This window comes from Danio aesculapii, chromosome 9 (assembly GCF_903798145.1).
Source record: "Danio aesculapii chromosome 9, fDanAes4.1, whole genome shotgun sequence".
NCBI lineage: Eukaryota > Metazoa > Chordata > Actinopteri > Cypriniformes > Danionidae > Danio > Danio aesculapii.
Window position 1 is genome coordinate 44,390,016 of NC_079443.1, and position 20,640 is coordinate 44,410,655.

The 20,640-nt window shown below is 34.7% G+C and overlaps 1 protein-coding gene across 1 annotated transcript in view; it reads right to left on the minus strand.

The window, feature by feature from the left end:
• sestd1 (SEC14 and spectrin domains 1) overlaps window positions 1–20,640 on the minus strand; it is a 70,282-nt gene that overhangs the window by 39,642 nt on the left and 10,000 nt on the right. Inside the window, exons 4-6 of the mRNA XM_056465828.1 lie at window positions 17,461–17,569; window positions 12,704–12,794; window positions 9,984–10,097 (exon numbers count right to left, since the gene is read on the minus strand). Coding sequence (XP_056321803.1) covers window positions 9,984–10,097; window positions 12,704–12,794; window positions 17,461–17,569 — 314 coding nt within the window. The remainder of the gene's footprint in view (window positions 1–9,983; window positions 10,098–12,703; window positions 12,795–17,460; window positions 17,570–20,640) is intronic.

Consider the following 20,640-nt stretch of genomic DNA (forward strand, 5'->3'; position numbering starts at 1 on the left):
GCACAGCCAGAAATGGAAAACGTGCAGAGAAAGTAAAAAAAGAAAAGGAAAAGAAAGAGAAACCCAACACCTTTGCCTGAAGCCTTAAAAGGAAACATTCACTCAAAAATAACAATGCTGTCATCTCACATATTTCAAATCTGTGTGCTGGTGTTTTTCCACTGTAAAAATGTGAGAAAATAAAAAACTAAAATATATAAAACTAAGAAAAAAGTAAATGTCAGAGAAGCACTCTATAAACAGGCCAGATTATGTCTACCCTTTCTAAAAATCATTTGTAAGCCGATCATGAATGAACAGGCAGAAGCATTATTATTGTACAGTCATTACATATTTCATTAATAATGCGATTTGTTGGCTCTCTGTAAAGCTGCTCTGAGGCTACGTTTACACTGCAGGCAAATGTGGCCCGAATCAGATTTTTTCCCCCTCATGTGACTCAGGTGATGACCGTGTGAACAGCCCAAACCGCATAGAATCTGATCTTTTCAGTTCAGATCTGTGCCACTTTCATATGTAGTCTTAAATCAGACACAGATCTGATGTTTTGCAATGTGACTGCAATGTGAACGGTTATGTCAGATTTCATGTGACTTTTACATAATCTTCCACCGACATGCGTCATCATTCGGTGCTGCAAACATCATCTACTCCTCTGCAGCATAGTGGCACACAGGGCGATTACTGTAGCACAGAAAGTTGGTTGTTCATGTTGAAAAAGATTTTGAAGGAAAAATTGGTGCTTGTTAAATAATCTGGTTAACGATTGAGGCACGGGTTGATTGCGAAGCTGAAGAGTGTCGCGGATAGGGGATTCGTGTGCAAAGGAGGGGGAACTTTATCTCAGAGAAAAAAAAAAAAAAAAAAAAAAAAAGGCAGGTGCTCGAGCACTCAAACCCCTTTCTGCAAGTGTCTGCTGTTTATAACGTTTATAAGTAAAATTAAATAACTGCAATTTACAGAGATAAACCAACTCCCTTCACAGTTCAATCTGCGGCTGCTCATTAACCCTTGATGGGTTCACTACACCGGTGGTCAGAGCCCCATGCGCCACGCTTGTCATAAATCACAAATAATCAGTGTTTTCAATCACAAGAGACTTTTTTTAGGTCTCAAATGCCGAAATACACATTAGTAGTGGCAGAACAACACTTTACAGTTCATAAAATACACAACGGTTGTCTGTGAAATGAGTAATAATCATAAGCATGATCTGATAATGTGCTTAATTCATACAGTATATACATTGTGTGCATAATTAGACATTTTGTGCTGTCCGTATCTGTACTTTTGCACATGCGGGTCAGTTTAGGAACAGGATCTGTTCACACTGCAAATCTGATATTGGCCACATTCATAAGAGAGTGTGAACAGCTATGCAAAAAAAACAAATCAGATCCGAGAAAAAAAATCTGATTTGAGCACTAAGCCTCGCTGTGTGAACGTAGCTTAATACAATGTACAACGTAAAAATAAAGTCAAGGTAATAAAAAATAAATAAAAATTAATCTAAATGCTGCAATAGAGCTTTATCATTGGCCCACCTTCTTACCTCAGCATGTTTTGTCCCTTTACATAATTATAATTCAATTAATCTTTTTTCTATAGCACTTTTTTCAATGTAGATTGTGTCAAAGCAGTTTAACCAGTGATGGGAATAACTGCACAATAAATAAACGGCGTTACTAACAGCGATATTTTTTTTATAGTAACGAGTAATCAAAATAATTACCGTTTTCCCATTACAACACCTTTACAGTTACTGACAATAAAATGTTCATTACTATAATTGAGAACACTGAAGCAGTTTTCATGTGAGCAGCGTCTCTCTCGGTCATAGGACCTTCTCTTTCTCTGGGGTGGGTGTGTGTGCGCATATTTGGGGCTGAGGTGGGACACATAACCAACCAGTGATGCTGAATGGGGTGTCTGTGAATGGGGTGTAACTGAAAACGTGATGATTGGCTTACATAGAGTACATTTCCATTATTTGCCAGTCAGGGGCTGAGTAGTGCGGGTTCACACATAAATACACACGCAGTCAGTGCACACACCAATGTCCAGGAGTCAGAACAATGGCAAATCCAACAAGTTCAAAGGCAGCGTTTGCAAACTGGAAATATAAGCACTACTTTTCCCTCGTTGAGGTGAAAGACAAGATTGTTTACTGCATGTTAATATTTTTAATGACATGTTGAATTTGATGGTTGTCTCTCACATTGTCCCACAACAACATTAAAATAGTGTAGATTAGTGTACAATGTTTTATAGTCATCTGACAAATTAGATTTTTTAAAAGTAACACAATATGGTTACTTTCCCTGGTAATTAGTTACATAACTCAGTTACTATTTGTGAGAAATGACTAGTAACTATAACTAATTACTCTTTTAAAGAAACATGCCCAACACTGAATTTAACAAAGATGATACAATATCAATCCTGTTTTTTTTTTCCTTCGAAAAATACTATGAGACTAGTCATTTTCAGGTAATTTTAATCAACCAGCAAAATATGTTCAATGATACTGCGTCTACTAATATATATATAACTTGCCTAATTACCCTAACCTGCTAGTTAGCCTAATTAAACTAGTTAAGCCTTTAAATGTCACTTTAAGCTGTACAAAAGTGTCTTGAAAAATATCTAGTAAAATATTATTTACTGTCATCATGGCAAAGATAAAATAAATCAGTTATTAAAAAAATTAGTTAATAAAACTATTAGGTTTAGAATTGTGTTGAAAAAAAAACCTCTTCTTTCTGTTAAACAGAAATTGCGGGGAAAAAAAAGAAAAAAAGAAAAAAAAGAAAAAAAAAAAAAGAAAAAAAAAAACGGGGGTCTAATAATTCTGACCTCAACTATATATATATATATATATATATATATATATATATATATATATATATATATATATATATATATATATATATATATATATATATATATATATATATATATATATATATATATTTATATTTATATATATATATATATATATATATATATATATATATATATATATATATATATATATATACATACATATACACACAAGAACAATATATCACAAGGATAAATTTTCCAATATTGTGCAACCCTACCTTGAATGACATTGGGGTAAATAAAAGACTAAATGATAATTGGAGTGAACTACTGTCTTCAAAAAAACATCTGCTCTTCAAATTGTTAATCTGAAGTGTATTTAATCAAAGTAATGTGTGCACTTTGAAATCCTCTTCACGCGCCGTGACCCAGAACACAGGCTGAAGCAAGAATGCAAGAGTTTGGAGGAGAGCCAGTCGTGCCCTCACATCTGCAAGGTTAGCTAGAGGAGATTAAACATTGCGTCTGCTAAAGCCTTCTGATCAATACAGAGCCTTCAAAAGCAGCTTGCTATGTATAAACACTGATTTTCTTTCATACATCCAAGCAAAAACAGAGAAAAAAAATGCTGTGCTGCATTACATACAATTTGCTATTTTTATTTTAAAGAAATGCAAACATCTATACAACAAAAATGCATTAAATTGATCTAAAGTGCCAGCAAAAACAATTAATAACAACCAAAAATTGTTATTTTTTCAAGAACTGCTGTTCTTTCCATTTAGCAAAGCATTAAGCAACAAAACAGTTTCCACAAAAATATTGAGCAACTCAACAGTTACCAACATTAATAATAAAAAGACTATGGAATACACAAGACATGTCCCTCGTATCTTTTTGAATGGGGAAAAGTGTAACGGTCAATATAGTCAATAAAGCCCCGCCTACTAGCATAGGAGCCAATCATCGATCGCTATATGGCGAATAAAGCGTGCCTTCTAGTACAGGAGCCAATCATCGATCGCTATAGACTGACAATACTCCGGGGCAGTGGTCAAACCAGAGTTTCTCCAGATTTTGTGTGATTTGGATGTTTAGAAATGAAACTAAAGACACAGCTGTTGTTTAAGTTTATTGGTGATTCCAAATATGAAATTCAACGGTAAGCTTGGCAAGAAGTTTTGGAGAGTTTAATGTTTTCCTATTTTGACAAAATGCCCGAGAGCTGTTTCAAAGATGGCCGCAGAGCAAAATCACTTGCCTTAAAGGGACTTTGTCAAAAGAAAGAAATGTTTCTTGAGCAAAAAAAAAAAAAAAAAACAACAAAAAAAAAAAAAAAACATGATTTAAAAAGGATTATAAAAACACTAAAGGTTAGAGTAACAAATTATGAAAAATTCTTGTCATCACAGAAATAACATTGTGTGCGTCTCAATTAGCACCCTTGCTCAGTAGTCAGTGCACTGATCAGGTCACCAGACATTTTAAGTGTGGTCTCAATCGCAAAATTCTTCCAGTGCACTGACACATTCGCATCCTGAAAAGTCCTATAATGCACTGTAAAAATCAGGGTGCATTGATACCAACTATGCACCCTTAACAGAACTCCGGAAATGCAATATACGAATCGCATGACCCAAACCAAATGAACAAAAAACAAGACATTTTTTGCTAAAAAGAATCCCTTATTTATTTATTTTTAACATGATCGAACATAGCTAGAAGGTTTAAGAAATATATAGCAAACATTTAGAATTAGTTAATGGTTGAAATGTTGCTGGTATATGAAACATTAAAATTATTCAAGTTATAATGTACTTTTTAAAACTTAGTCAAATTAATATATGACAATTATTAATTATGCTGTTGGTTATCAATTCCAGTTTTAATAATGTACAATTAAGAGTTGTCATTGTCATTGAGGAGTTCTCATGTCACACTCCATGTGTCCTAATGTGTAGTGAACCAAGCACATCATTGTCTTAACCAGTGCCCGAATTTGTGCACACGACCTACCGATGAACGACCCCGGGAGCTAGGAAGCTAACTGAGACGCACCCATTAACGTTTTAAAAGAAATTGATGGAAGGGTAAGTAACAAATAATTAACAAATAATTCTATTTTTAAAATTCTAGTTTATTTAAAGAATCTAAAGATCAATTTGTCAATACAATATACATTCATGCATTACAGCAATTATATTTAGAATACTTCAAAATGTTTTTTTTAAATAGTTATACTTAGTTGTTGTGTCGTTCATGTCTGATTTTAACACTGATTCTGACTAAAAAAGTAGCTTTTACCACCAAAGGTTCCTATTCTTTAAAGGGGTGGTCCCCTACTATATCATATTTTAAACTTTAGTTGATGTGTAATGTCACTGTGTGAACATAAACAACATCTCTGAATGGAATATGCTCAAAGTTCAATGCAAAGGGAGACATTGGCTTTTACAGAGTTAGCTTAGCAAAGCCTACAGCGAACAAAGTTTGGGGACTACAAAAAAATACATCCGGGCTAGTGAGATCACAAACGCTTCAGGTTACCCGCATTCATCCCGCGCATACACCCCATGCAGCAAAGGGGCATGGCCAGAAGTGCTGTAATGTTATAGCAGAGAAATCTAAAATGGCATCCAAACACTGCTTTTTCCAGACCTCATACTGTTTTCGGACAAAGAGAGAAGGGCTTACAGTTTAATTTTAATTATGTTCCAGAGAATTACAAAAAAAAATAAAGCTAGTACTTGACAAAAGACAGCATCCAGAATCTCTCCCAGTTCAGTGCTGGATTCTGTTAAAAACTGTTGTGAGCCACAACCTGTAAGTATTTTTATTTGTTAAAATTGATCATTTACATGCTAACGTTAATAGTATGTTGTAGCGAGAACAACGTGAAATGCTGTTTGGCACCGCTAACAATTTAGCTACAAACTCATATTTATCTGTCAAACCGCTGTAAACACCCACAATCTTCAGCACTGCTGCAGTGTCTCTCTATGTAGACGCTTTCCCTGCGGTCTACATCTCAAATAACAAACTCACAAAAGATCTGCAAACGTTTCATATTACTCACACATGCTTATTCTGAATATATGCAAAAGACACTTGTCAGATTTTATTTTAGAGAGCAGGCGTGAGGCTCAGCTGTGTGCTTTTCATTTTCTGTCTGATTCAGGCAGCTAATGCTGCTAACAGCTGCTCTGACTGAACTGCTTACAAAGCAAAAAAGTGCGTGCTTGTAGGGCTATGATGTGGAGCCGATCCGCGAATCTCAGCAAATTATGTTAGCTGACCAATCAGAGCCTCTTGAGGGCAGGCCTTTCGGAGAAACTAGGAAATATGATAGTTGTTTTCATGTTAGCGGAGTAGCTGTATATAATATATGAAGATTTGTATATAAAGATATGACAAAAATGTGATTTTCTACAAGTAAAGAATGAGCACACATTGCTTTGAATCTTATAAACACAACCAATCCTTAAAAATACACTGTGGACCACCCCTTTAATGCAAATCATAACATGAATGAAAATGCTGACCGATAGCTTACTATGCTTAGTTATGTGCTCTTTAATGAGACAGCTCTATAATGCCTAGCATATCTATATTAACCCACTTTGTTCTAAAGGAAAACAAATCTCATTAGCACCAGAATCTACTGTACAGTCACTTGGAGCCCTTTAAAGAATAGAAAATCTGCAATAATAAGCACAAAATTTGTGCAGTCTTGTAACAGATGGTCCTATGGACCCTAAGTGGCAGTGAAAGAGGATCCACTTATTTAATAAGGCCTTCGGGTCTTTCTCTCCCCATATGCTCACTTACGCCTGGCCAAGCACCAGCAGTGAGAAGGATCTTGGACAGAATGATTAATGCAGAGCACACGTTCTTCATGCACCTCAGAGATCGGCCGTTGATACAAAACCCCCATTGAAATATGGATCCTCAAGTAGGTCAAGAGTACAGTAATGACCATTTTCACTAGTAACCGTACTCGCTTCCTCATGCTGATACACTGACCTCCATTCAGCCAAAACTGTGCCATCTGGTAGTTGCAGTCAGCTAGAGGGGCATGCTGGCCCAGATCACAGCACAAACAACACAATGACCTCAACAAACATCCACAGACAGAGGTTTCTATTTACGAAACAGTTGTTTGACTGTCCTCCTAAACACACGTCATCCGGCTCTTGGCTGGATCAATGTGAGGGTTGCCAGGCAGCATGGCATGGCTGGTTTATACCCAGCGAGGGCACGGAGCAAGACATCCAGATAAGTCAGCATGCAGTCCAAGGCCAAGACTCAGCAGTGCAGGGCTGTATACTGTAGTGCACATCTGCATGATCATGTTACGGTTACGTTCACATGTAGGCCCCCCATTTCCTCCTCTGATAATGTATGCCAGAGGGTCGAGCGTTCAACACAAACAACCTTCTGCCAACTTCACCCACTTTCTTCATGGCCCAATTAGAAGGGAACACTACAGTCTGTTCTGATTTATGAGATTACAGGAGATGTGATGAAATGGTGAGATGCATTAAAGTGAAAGATCCAAACCTACCCTTAGTATAGTGTTTTTTTTATTATAATATGCAAAACGTTGCAAAATTGGGATTATATAAATCAAAAGAAAATGAAACATCAACAAAAAACAACAATATAGTCAGGTACTGGCAGGTGTGTGTATATAAATATGTGTGTGTGTGCGTGTGCGCATGTAAAGGTAACTTGGTGGACAGATCAGAGTACATACACAAAGGACAATAACAGTCAATAAAAGAAGCAAGTATCATAGATATAAATAAAACTAATAGAAAGAAACCAGTCACTGGTAAGGAGTGACAACAATGCTTGTAATGTATGATAGTAATAATGACAAGGACAACAGTAATAACTGACAACAGCAATAATAATGAATCACAAGTACTACACCAACTACTACTACAGAAAAATACTAATATTACAACTTCTACTGCTGCTACTACAGCCACAACAACAACTACTACTACAATGTCTACAAAGTATAGTGTTTAAAATCTTCTGAAAGTATGATTTGAGTTGTGATGCACAGAAGATTAAAAATAAAATTATATAAAATGTAAATAATAATAATAAAACATACTACATAAACATTGCATTCAATTTTGTTGTTATAGAATAACCTTTGAGTCACCTAGAACTAATTTATCCTTGAATTAAAATCAATATCTAAACATAATATCAACAAACAATTAAGTGGAGCATTATTAATGTAAAAAATCTGGCCACACTTTACTTGAATTATTAATGCATGAACTGCTCATTAACGCAAATTTCTAATCAGCCAATCACATGGCAGCAACTCAATGCATTTAGGCATGTAGACACAGTCAAGACGATCTGCTGCAGTTCAAACAGAGCATCAGAGTGGGGAAGAAAGGCGATTTGAACGTGGCATGGTTGTTGGTGCCAGACAGGCTGGTCCGAGTATTTCAGAAATGGCCTTATACTCAAATGGCCTCCACAGTCACCAGTCTCAATCCAATAGAGCACCTTTGGGATGTGGTGGAACGGGAGATTTGCATCATGGATGTGCAGCCGACAAATCTGCATCAACTGCGTGATTCTCTCATTTCAACATAGACCAAAATCTTTAAAGATTATTTCCAGTACCTTGTTAAACCTATGCCATAAAGGATTAAGGCAGTTCTGACGGCAAAAGGGTACTAGTAAGGTGTACCTAATAAAGTGGCCAATGAGTGTATTATATGTATTATTTATTTTAGTCCAGCTTGTCAAATACATGATTGGTATTTTAAAAATGACGTTCCTCTATCTTTATTTAAAGATAAAATCTTTTTTATCTATGCCACGAAGAATTAAGGCAGTTCTGAAGAGTAAAAGTGGCCGGTGAGTGTAAACCAAAAAGATTCTTAGATATCAAAGCCTTGGTAAAACTACTAAAAGAACTAAAAAAAAAAACATGATTAATTAGACAAGCTCAGATGTCTTTTTTGACCTTTAAAGCCCTAAAACCATCCTGAAAACCTTACTTCCCTCACAGATAACTCTTTGAGCCCTGATTAAAGAATGAGAATAGAAGCCGCTGCTTTAGTGTCAATAACAAAAGCCCTGTCTTACAGTAAAGCTCCAGACTATTGTAAATGAAGACACATAATTTCTGTATGTAGACTTTCATTATTCACTGTGGGAAATTACCTAGTTACACGCTTGAGATGCTTTGGGTGTTACTAATTAAATATGCCACTGTGTGTATTATCCAGTCCTATTCAAAGTGTAAAATGATGATGCTCTGGTCTGATGTATATAGAAAACATTTACACAGCGGAACCATTCTAACCGGTCCATTTAAGCTGTACAATTAAAACTGACTGCATTTTAAAAAGAAAATACAGCATATTGAGGATTACAGAACTTTTTTCTTTGAGTTTTAATGTTTTCTAACAACTGTGTGTTGAAAGACAGGAACTTTGGTAACTCGTGTAACACGTTTTGAAATATTTAACAAAATTTGAATAGCATAATCCAAACTAAATAAAGAACAATAATACTAAACCTGTTATATAAGGCAAGAAAAACAAAAATTTAATTAAGAATAAAAAGAAATGCAAAATAAATGCAATTTTAAAAATATACAAAATATATACAATATAAAATAAATACAAATTAAATATAAAAATATAAAATAATTCATAAAAATATATATTAAAAAAAGATATTTAAAAATTATAATATAAAATATAGAGTAGTAAATAAAAAAAATTATAATAAATAAAAACAAAAATAAATAAAATAAAATATTGTAAAATCATAGTGTGTCCAAACCTTTGACTGGATGTGTAAACTGGGTGAAACAAAAATAAGCATTTTGCTCACCAATATCAAGTTTGACTTAAGAGTAGTATACCGTTTGCTGTAAAACTTCTTTGAACAGTACAACCTATTAACCTATTACACCACAAGAAACCTCCAATATTCCACTGCAACTAAAAGCCAAATGAAAAATAATGCATATAGTTGAAATGTGTAGGAGTTGAAAAGCAACAAACATTGTTGCCATGTTCAATGACCCCGATCCTTTCAAGCAGTAGAGCGCTCATCTCGAACATCAAATGACATTTTCAGTGCTCAAAGTGTAACTCTAGCACACTTACCTCAAAGCCAAGCCTGTCCTTCTCCTTCCAGAAGCAGAAATGGGTCACTTTTTTGTCCCAGAATTCATCAGGTTTCACCACACACACAAGAGAAACTTCAGCTGGGATCACATTCTATGAGGAGGAGAAGAAGAAGTAAAAAAAAAAAAAAAAAAAAAAAGTTCACAACCTAGCTTAGTTCAATTTTTAAACTCATCCAAAAGCACATCAGCTACATGCAAACAACATTTACATTTATTAATTAGATCAGAGGTTAGATTATCTTTGTATCTTTAGTATTGTATTATCATCATCATCGTTTTATTTCCTATTAGTCTTTTTTTTTTTTCATTGTTATTTTATCTTTACCTTTTACAGTACTTTGAATCCAGCCATGGTTTTGAAAAAGCACGATAAATAATTTTGAGTTAAGTAAAATAAAAAACACTTGACAAAAAAAATAAATAAAAATAAAAATTCGCCAAATTAACCATTTATATGGCTTATCAACCATTTATATTTATATCAACCAACGATCAATGCACTTTTCCTATGGGTTTGAAGGACAATTTTATTTTTTTCAGAACAAACTCCTATGTATACGTGTTGACAAAAAAATCTTTTCTTCATTAAACCGATATTGGGGTAAAAAATAAACAGGGGGGCTAATGTATGTATGTATGTATGTATCTCAGCTGTAATCGCCACTGTCGTTTATCAGTGTCACTCATCAGTGAACAGCGCCAGAGCAATGTTAAGTGCTTGACCAATCATAGGGGTGTAGGTGTTTGTTTATTTGCTATAAATGCTCATGTCGCTCTGTGCATGTACTTGAGTTTTAAAAAGTTTAAAAGGTTTTAAAGGACAAAGTTGTATTAAAAATTATATATAAATATATTTAGACATTAAGACAACTACACTAATTACTTCACTAATTGTTGTGCAGTGAAGTAAAACATGAAATTGTGTGTGGGAAGCATCGTCAATACACCATGATTACAGAGTTATGAAATCGAACCGAAGGCATAATCGTAACCAAACCGAACCGTGAGACCAGTGTAGGTTCACACCTCTAACTTAAACGGTCCTAAAATTTAAGAAAAATTAAGAGTGGTGCATGATTTCATCCTTTGGGAATTGATTGGATTGTTTAAAGATGGGTGTTGCTAACAAAATGAAGGATAATTGACAAATGGACAAAAGGCAGGCAGAAACGTGACACGTCTGGATAGCCCATCCTTCCGAAAGGTATTCCATGGAGAATTTCGAGGGAGATAGAAAGTTATGCTGTTTGATATTATGAGTGCAAATTAACTTTTATAAAATAATAAAGTGCACAGATACATCATTTATAACAAGCACTACTATATAGCAGTGTTGTAATGATAACAATTGGTGGTGAAATTTTAAACATGTTAGCAGGATATGGACATTTGTGCTTGTTCTTAAACAGGGGTGATTTGCCATTGTGTTCACATGCTCAACAGAAATGACTGTGATTGGCCGTGAAAGTCATCAGTTCACCGAACTCACTGCTGCTTACTGAGTGTAACTACAGATACAGGGACACTGGAGGGTTTTAAAGCCATGAAGATCAGCTGGCCTGTTTATAAGCTGACATACGAGTAATCCGCTGATGAATTGCAGCTTTAAAATGCTCCAGTGTCCCTGTATGTGTGGATACACCCAGTAAACAGTAGTGAGTTCGGTGAACTGTTGACTTTTACGGTCAATCACAGTCATTTCTGTTGAGCATGTGAACACAATGGCAAATCAGCGCTGTTTAAGCACATGCTCGACAGCGCTCAAATGTTTTTAAAATTTCATTACCGATTCGTATCGAATTCCAGTATCGTGATAACACTATATACTAATTAATATAAGATATAATACCATATACAGATAAAAGTAGAGTATATTGATTTTAATCAAACTTGTTAAAAGTAGGTATTCATTAAAATTTTTGAAAAAAAGCCTAATTGCATACTGTATAATGAGATGCAAAAGGTAAATAATTGGGAAATATCCCAACACACAGGCTATAGGACATCATATCTTTCAATTTTAACCAACCAACCACCTAATTTTGACTCAAAACATGTGTCCACACCGCCACAGCCTGAAATAAAGTGTTGAGCACAATTTCAGCTGAATTTATGATGCAGCTGTTGTCAAATTTTATTATTATTGCCTAAAAAAAATAGATGTCCAGAGGCACTGCCAAAGTGGCCACAGAGTGAATGTACTTTCTAGCACTCTGGGACTTTGTTAAAAACCCAGAATTTGTCATAATGTAAAAGAAATAAGAAAAAAATACTAGCAGCCCAAGTTAACAGCAGCGATTCAGCATCGAATGCCATAAACAGGCAAATAACAGGGCAGAACAAGCATCCATTCAGTTGAACAAAGCTCTAAGTGAACAATTTCCAACAACACAGAGTGCTCTACAAAACCAGGGAAGGCCGCCAACAAATAAGCAGCATGAGCTTCTGATAAAGACACTAAATTTACAGGTATTTAATCAGAACCGAGTTGAATTAGAGTGAAGTTAAGCGCTCAATAAATAAATGATCACCACAAATATTAACGGGCTTCATTAGTGGAAAAAGCAAGCACCAGATGTCAAAAAAAAAAAACAAGAACAGACATGTGTTTTACATAATCTACTTCTCCCTCTTTGCTTTCCGACAGTGGCAAATACTGCACCTAAAAGTGGGCAAATAAAACAAACACCTTCCTACCTGTAACATCAGAACAACAGTCTTCACTATATTCCACTGAGACTTCCTCCCATCGACGATGACTGTGAAACCTCGAGCTTTGCATTTCTCGCTGCAGAGATACAACATAAAAAAACAAACATGACATTTATTCTGTTGCATAACACAAATGATAAGCCAATTCAGATACAATGAATCAATTACAAAGACTCCACTGTGGCGGTGTTGTTAAACAGATTAATTTGTTTGTTCTGTGGTGGCATTTTAAAATGAATAAACTGAGTCTGTGTGAGTGACTCACAGATTCCAAGAAACATGAATTCAATCATGCAGTTACTATTTTGGTTTGGATAAAAAGAGAGAGAGAAAAAACATTTTAGGCTTGAACAACATTTCATCTTTGAGGGGAAAAAGAACAGCCAACTCGCCCTGTAAAATGCCTCTAAAAATGCCACTAGAAAGCCATTTGGAAAAGGTCACTATGAAAGTGTTGAAAACTAAAAGGGATTACAGAATTGGTGATGGTCAAAACAGTGATGTCACAACTTGGATGACCACTGCAGCTCATAATAACCCTTACTGGGATCAAACTGGATTTATACTTTCACCTGGTGCCACATCTCACACCTCCGCTGACTGCGTGCGCACCTTGCGAAACGGAAGAGGCTTTTATACTTGCTGCATTTGCCGTTGTGATATTCTTTAAAACGACAGGGGGTGGTAAAAAAAAACTGACCGTAAAATCAGACGGATAAACAGAGAAGTAGAAAGTTACAGGAACTACGTCATATCATTAATTTCATTCAATATTTTTAAACTAATTATTTTTAGGTTATTTTAATGATTATAAGGATTTTCATAACCATTCAAGATTTTAAATCAAACTTTGATGCATCACTTGCTTTTGTTCATATTTCGGACAGTTTTACCTATTAAAGTTTATTAAAATGTTAATGACAACAGAACATGGGCTGCTCTACAAATATTTTTTATTATGGCAAAAATAAAAAAAATAAAATAAATAAATAAATTTAAAAAAAGTACACTTACTAAAAATACAGATGTTTTGTTTTTAAAATTTTGCCCGCTCCACAATTACGCTAGTTTCTGATTTCTACTTATGCTAAAAAAGGCAATAATGGTCCAACATTCCTGACCATTATAACCAATGAAGCCCAGAAAAACAGGGCATCAGTATATTGTAAACCGATAGGTTCAAATTTCCAGTTTAAAATTTTAAATTGTCATATATACATCAGTGTAAAACCTATGACTGGTGGAAAAACATATTTCTGTAATTGTGTATCCGGGTCTCCACTTTTGCCATGGCCTCATTTGGCTTTAACCTGAGGGATAAGTTTGTTTTTCCAAACCTTTTAACAAAAACTTTCCTCCTTTCTCATGGCTGTTGCAATTTATAGCCAAGAATTATTGGTCATCTACTTATCTCTATGACCACGGATCATAAAAATGTCTGTACAGTCATACCTGTTTTAGACAAAATCTCTTCCAAGTGTTTCATTTTCAAATCAAATCAAACGTGGCACCGCGCGCACTGTTTGATCGAGTCTAAAAAAAAAAAACATGCGCACCGCCGGCCGAAATCATGTCGCGCTAACCTCCGCAAACTCCATGCTAACATCACATTTGCCGCACGCACTCAAGCGAACTAGCGGACACGTCGAGTATAAACCAGGCTTCAGAGGAGTAAAAAAAATACATTAGACTCTTTAATCTAGGCTTTAATCTAATTTATTTTAATTTGTGTTCTGAAGATAATTGAAGGTCTCATGGGACTGCACTGACATAAATAATTGTAAGTAATTAATAACCGAATTAAAATATTTGGGTAAACTAACCAATTTTAGAGGGATACACAACAAAGCCCAAAAATGTTCAAGAATTGTGTTGTGTTGTTTCCGCCTCATTTAAATAAGTAGTTTGAAAACAAACTTGAAAAGTTTAGCATTTTTGTCACATATATTTTAAAGTCTAACTTTAAACTTTAAAGATTCAATGAAATTAAAAGAAAGTTATTTTAGATGTTATTATCAGTATTGTTCGTTTTTAAGATCTATTAGCTTGTGTGCTACAAAACAGTGAAAATTTCGCATTTAGAAGATATAAAACTGATATAAATATGTTTGTCACTTCCGCCTAAATGGACCAGTGGTTTGTTCACGTCACCTCATACTTTAGTTTCAAATCTTGACCAATCAAATGCTCTCTAGTATCTGACATGCCTTACCCCCTTCAAGTAGCTTTTTATTTGCTTTTCAGTTGATGTGCTTGAGCTCAACCACTCTCACTGGCAGATCTGTGGTAAAACAAAACGCTACCGGGTGTTTTATAAAAAGAGGAGGAGCTACATTAATATGCCCCGCCCTGTCGTCATGTTTCAGTTAAGATTACGTCTAACAATGAATAAAAAAATGCACATTTCAAAGCTCATTACAGGACCTTTAACTATTTAAAACGTAACTATTATAACTATTATAAAATATTTATGGAAAAGCAAATTTTGGTTGCCAGATTTTACTATGGAAAAAGTAGTTTTGGCATCTTAAAGATGTTTTAGTGTTGTGCATGTCTAAGAACACTCAATAGACAGTCTTGTGAATATATTTATTCCTCCTCCATTGTGCCCATAGAGAAAGAGAAATGATTTTGCCATCAATGTTGCTGTAGTCCATTTTAGTTTAACACTTTAATAGTGTTCTTCTCCAAATTGAACTTTGGAAGTGACAATTTTCACATTAAAAAAATCCTTAAGTCTCTCCAAATAAATAGCATTGTCTCATAACATTTAAAATATGCCATTGTATGTGTTCTACATTAAGAATTTATTTTATTTATTTTGACATGGACAATTAAACTGGACAACCAAATGCATTTGTTTAAATGTTATAGCAGACTTGCTAATTCTCAACACCCGTACACAGGAGGCTTGACATAAAATGAAACTAAAATATATACATATACACTATTCTAAACATTAAAACACATTATAAACACATAAACATTATAATATTTTTACATTAAATTGCTATAAAGCAAAAGCGGCATGATCAAACATACTAATAGTAGACGATTTGTGTAAACGCTGCTGTTTTGTTTAACCACTTTTTAAGTCCCCTACTAAAAACATTTATATTACTTTCTAATTTTAGGCTAACATGTAAATCATTTCATAATTTGCTCCCTTAACAAAGAAAACCGATTGACCAAAAGAGGTTTTGCACGTTGGTACAAGACAGTCACCATTAGCAGTTGTTTGTAGGACTCTGTGAGAAGTTCGATGTCTACTGATCAGATCTGAAAACAGCATTGGATGTGACTATTTAAGCATTTAAAAAACAATTTAAGATAATTAAATTTAATAAAACTATATCAAAACTAAAAAAGGTAACGTTTTCAAGAAACCTCACAATGTTACTGGAATACAGACATTTTTGAGCAGTGTCTCCTTTAAGTAAATGTCCATGTGCAAGTCTAATGTGATCAATATGGTATTTTGTATAAATAACCTCATCATGTCTTGAGTTAAAATAATAATTTAATTTTCTTCCTACTAAGGTCTGGATTTTAAAACATTTATTATTTGATCACTGACCTCATTAAGTGACTGAGATGAAGCGGCTCAAGAGTAAACTGCGTTCCAAACTCAAATCTAAAAGGTCGTTTAAGTTAAAGTCATTTGACATCATTGGTTCAAAATGAATTTTGCTCTTTGGTTCCAGTTGCCTAAAATATGTTGAAATATTGCAATTCAAATGAGTGGAAACGTCATAATTAAATTAAGTTACACTAGTCATTTATTTGTTGTAGTAGACCAGTGTTTCCCAACCCTGTTCCTGGAGGCACACCAACAGTACATATTTTGGATGTCTCCCTTTTCTGACCCATTAACTTCAGGTGTTGGAGTCTCTTCTGATGTTATGATAAGTTGATTCAGGTGTGTTTGATTAGGGAGAGGTTGAAAATGTGTACTGTTGGTGTGCCTTCAGGAACAGGGTTGGGAAACACTGTAGTAGACAACTAGGAAATCCAAACATTTATACTGTACAACCAACTCCAATGTAAAGTAGTAGTAGTAAAACTTTATTGTCCTTGACAGGAAATTTGTTATGGGCATCGCCATATTGCTGCAGACATTCACTAAAAACAAGCAATAACAACATTACAAAATACAACAGTTACAAAATTTATAATGGTAATTAAGATAGACTCTTATTAAATAAACCCACTGATACAGGTACAAAGGATTTCTTATAACGGTTTAACCTACACTTTGGGACTCTATATCTTCTACCAGAGGGAAGCAGTGCGTAATGAGGAAACAAAAAATGAGTTGGATCGTTTACAATCCTTTCCACCTGATTGAGGACACAATTCTCATATAAAACTCGAGGATTAAAATATTCATCGTGCCCAACAATTTTCCATGCTGTCTTTAAGAGATGCATCAATTTAGATTTACACTGAACTGATAGGTTAAAAAAAAGATAAACTAAACATAAAATAATATCTTCCCAGACCCCTTTGAGTCTAAAAAGCCAAGAGAAATCAATAACAGCATTTTCAGCCTCCAACCACAGTCTGACCATGACCACTTTCCATTCCATGTGTGAATACAGTAACAGCGTGCTTTATAATTACATTCATAAGATTAATGCTCCATTTCTGCTCTCAAAGCTTTGAAAGGTGTTTATTGTCGATACTTTGCCATGGAGTAACACCTTAACTTCAACAGAGGTTTCCAAAGCTGTGTGTTTTACCTGGGAATACCAAGAAGGTAGTCCAGTGTGGTGCTGAGCTCCTCCATGCTGGTCTGTTCAGTGCATAGTGGGATGGTCAGGATTAAACCACTGCGCCTGTCCTTGCCTCCTGGAAAACCAAACAAGCAGAGTCAGGAAATATGCAGAAAATCCAGCGGCACAGATTAAAATATGATGTTGGAATGGAAAAACAGTGTCAGACTGCGAGGCTTTAAGGAAAAGACTGACAAAAACATCACTGAGGCAACACAAAAAGATTTTTGAGCCATTGCAACCTGTAATTAATTCACAGTATGTCAACTCCTGCATGGGAACATGAGCCGTTTCAAGGACACAAGGCATTAAATTCCTTCTCCTGGAAGCTTTCATTATCCAATTTATTACAAAGACCTTGATATTTAAAAAAAACGAAACATTGAGGCACAGTCCATTTCAACAAAACGACGAATTGAATGAATTCATGAACAGTAAACGCCTTTAGGAATGACCTTATTTCGCTCCTGTTCAACTGAAAATGTCATTCAGGAGCCATGCTGAAGGCATATAAAAATAATGTGAACAATATCAGCTTCACATTGGACGAACGTATGAGTGAAATCAATTATTTATTGGTGCCATTGCAGTCAGAGATGTGGCCTAAAGCCAAGTTTTTTCAGAGTATCCTCAAAGTTGTGGGATCACAGTTGTTTTCACACTGCATGACTCTCTAGGGTGGTGTTCAGTTGCTGCTGTGTGCACACTGCATGATGGATCAGTGACAGGAGAATACACACGGAATGATCACACTAGAAATAATTACAGATAATTAGGCTCACTGATTTCTCAGATTTCCGCAGATTTGTAGCCAATCATTGAGTCGATTTATTTACTTGTGTAAATGTGTGTAACTTTATTCAGTTTTTAAATGAATTTCAGTAATATAAAAATGTTTATATGATTCATTTACAATACAGTTTGTAAAGTAATATTTTCTGTCTTTTAGTAAATGAATTTTATGACAGACTTGCTTTGTTTACCAAATAATTGGATCTAATTCAATTTGATTTGTAAACATTAAACAAAAAGTTAAAACGTATTCTTTTTTATTTCATATATTACGTTTTTAGCTGCGACACTGCCAAAATCATTCCACGTGAATCTGTAGATTTTTGACAAAATTCTGGCAGAAATAGCTAAAAATGTCCGTAGATTCTGTCTGGCCCTCCCGATAACTGACTCGCAAACACATGCGAGAAGTGATAAGCAAATAACTCCCATGTGAGATCAATGTTGAGACGTGGAGGTCAATAAATATTTAGCAATGCGCTGTGGCAAATGTTTCTGGTGTGTTTCGTTTTAATGTATTTGTGAAGTTTGTTTATTCTGTGGTCTGTAACTCCTCCACAAACTTCACGAGGTCAGAGTTGGAGGTCAATAAATAATAGTGGTGTAACGGATCACGGTTGATCCATGTTTCGTATGGATCACAACCCATAGATTAATACATTTTATTGATACATGGCCTGCAGATTAATACTTTTTTTTTAAACTGGTAGATTAATCCTAAATTTGTAACGATTGCAGAGAGATCACCTCTCGCATTATTCAAATCATATGTATGAAAGCATTTAGGCTTTCCTGTAAAATATAATGATGATGGGAGATGGTAGGTTATTTAGGATGTGGTATCACTACACTGTAAAAAAATAAATTCATAATATTTACTATAAAAAAATGGCAGCTGTGGTTGCCAGTATTTCGCCATTAAAAATACGGTACAAACTGTAAAAGTAATTTCTCACTTTTACAGTAAACTACCGCATTTCATTAATTTATGGATGTAATATGTCTGTATTTTGAATTACCAACATCTACACATCTTTTGTTAGACACATTAACACAGCCATATGCAGGTGGTGATGAGAAAGTTACATAATGAACCAATGCTCATCACAATCAATTTTTCCCACAAGCAGAAAAGTGTATCAGTGTATAGAAGGTGATCAGTGTCATTCACACAGCTACTAAACACCAGTATGGTAACACACATAAAATTAAAGTCATGAAATAAACTATCAACATTAGATATAGCATAAATCTCTAATGTACATAAGTGATGGAGAAACAACTAAAAAGATCCATAGTAATGTCAACAAAAAGCATAAAAAGTGACGTGCCATGCAGGGAATTCTGGGAAAGTCAATTTACGGTTCTTCACCATATATATTAAGGAAACATACCGTTAACCAGGTTACAGATTTTTACTGTAGCATTTTTTTTACAGTTTTTCACCATTGAAATTACGGCCATTTAGCCTGCATTAATGCATTCAGTGTAAGCTGCTCGATTAATCATTAAGAGATCGGGATCTCAACAACCATGCAACATTAATTATAAACTATGGGGATTTGCATATGTTTATTAATCCTTCCAATCGCTGCATTCAAATCTGAAAACGCAAAAATCAAGAAAGAGATTGAGTCTTTAGTCTTTTGAGTTAGTTATGAATTTGGAAACAGTCAGTCAAACAACACAGAAGTACTGGGATAACGGTTTATAATTTAGATAAAACCACTGATGTTTACGGTAAAGGTCAAAATCACCAAAATGAAAGTTGTAGGCAGCAATTACATTACTTAACCAATAGTAACAGTGATTTTTTCACACTACTGATGATTTACTATTTATTTTTCTTTAGCTGATTATTTTTAATTTTAATAAAATCACAGGTTCTAAGGTCTGTTTGCTAAAACCAAACATGTTTTGCAGTACTGTTTTTGTAATGAATGGAAATCAAATTACACTTGTCTCCTCCGCCTTTTAGCTGATCTGAAAAATGGTCTGAATCGGGAATAGAAAAAACATTGTGATCCGTTACACCACTAATAAATAAATGAGCAATGTACAGTGGAAAATGCTTCTGGTTTGTTTGTTTTTAATGTTATTGTAAAAAGCTAGTTTATTCTAATATTGTGGTCTATAAATCCTCCCCAAACTTCCTGCAGTCCTGTATCTCTTATTGGCTGTAGCGCATCGTCGACGTGTTTTTCAGTCAGAACTCATTTCTCACAGCATGATTTTGGATCGGCAACAGGTCCAGATATTTAGCATGCCAAATATTTCACAGGCATTGGCGACACGTTGACGATTCTCTCAGATCACATCTTTAATAACTCACACTGCGTGACTGTATATCGCATT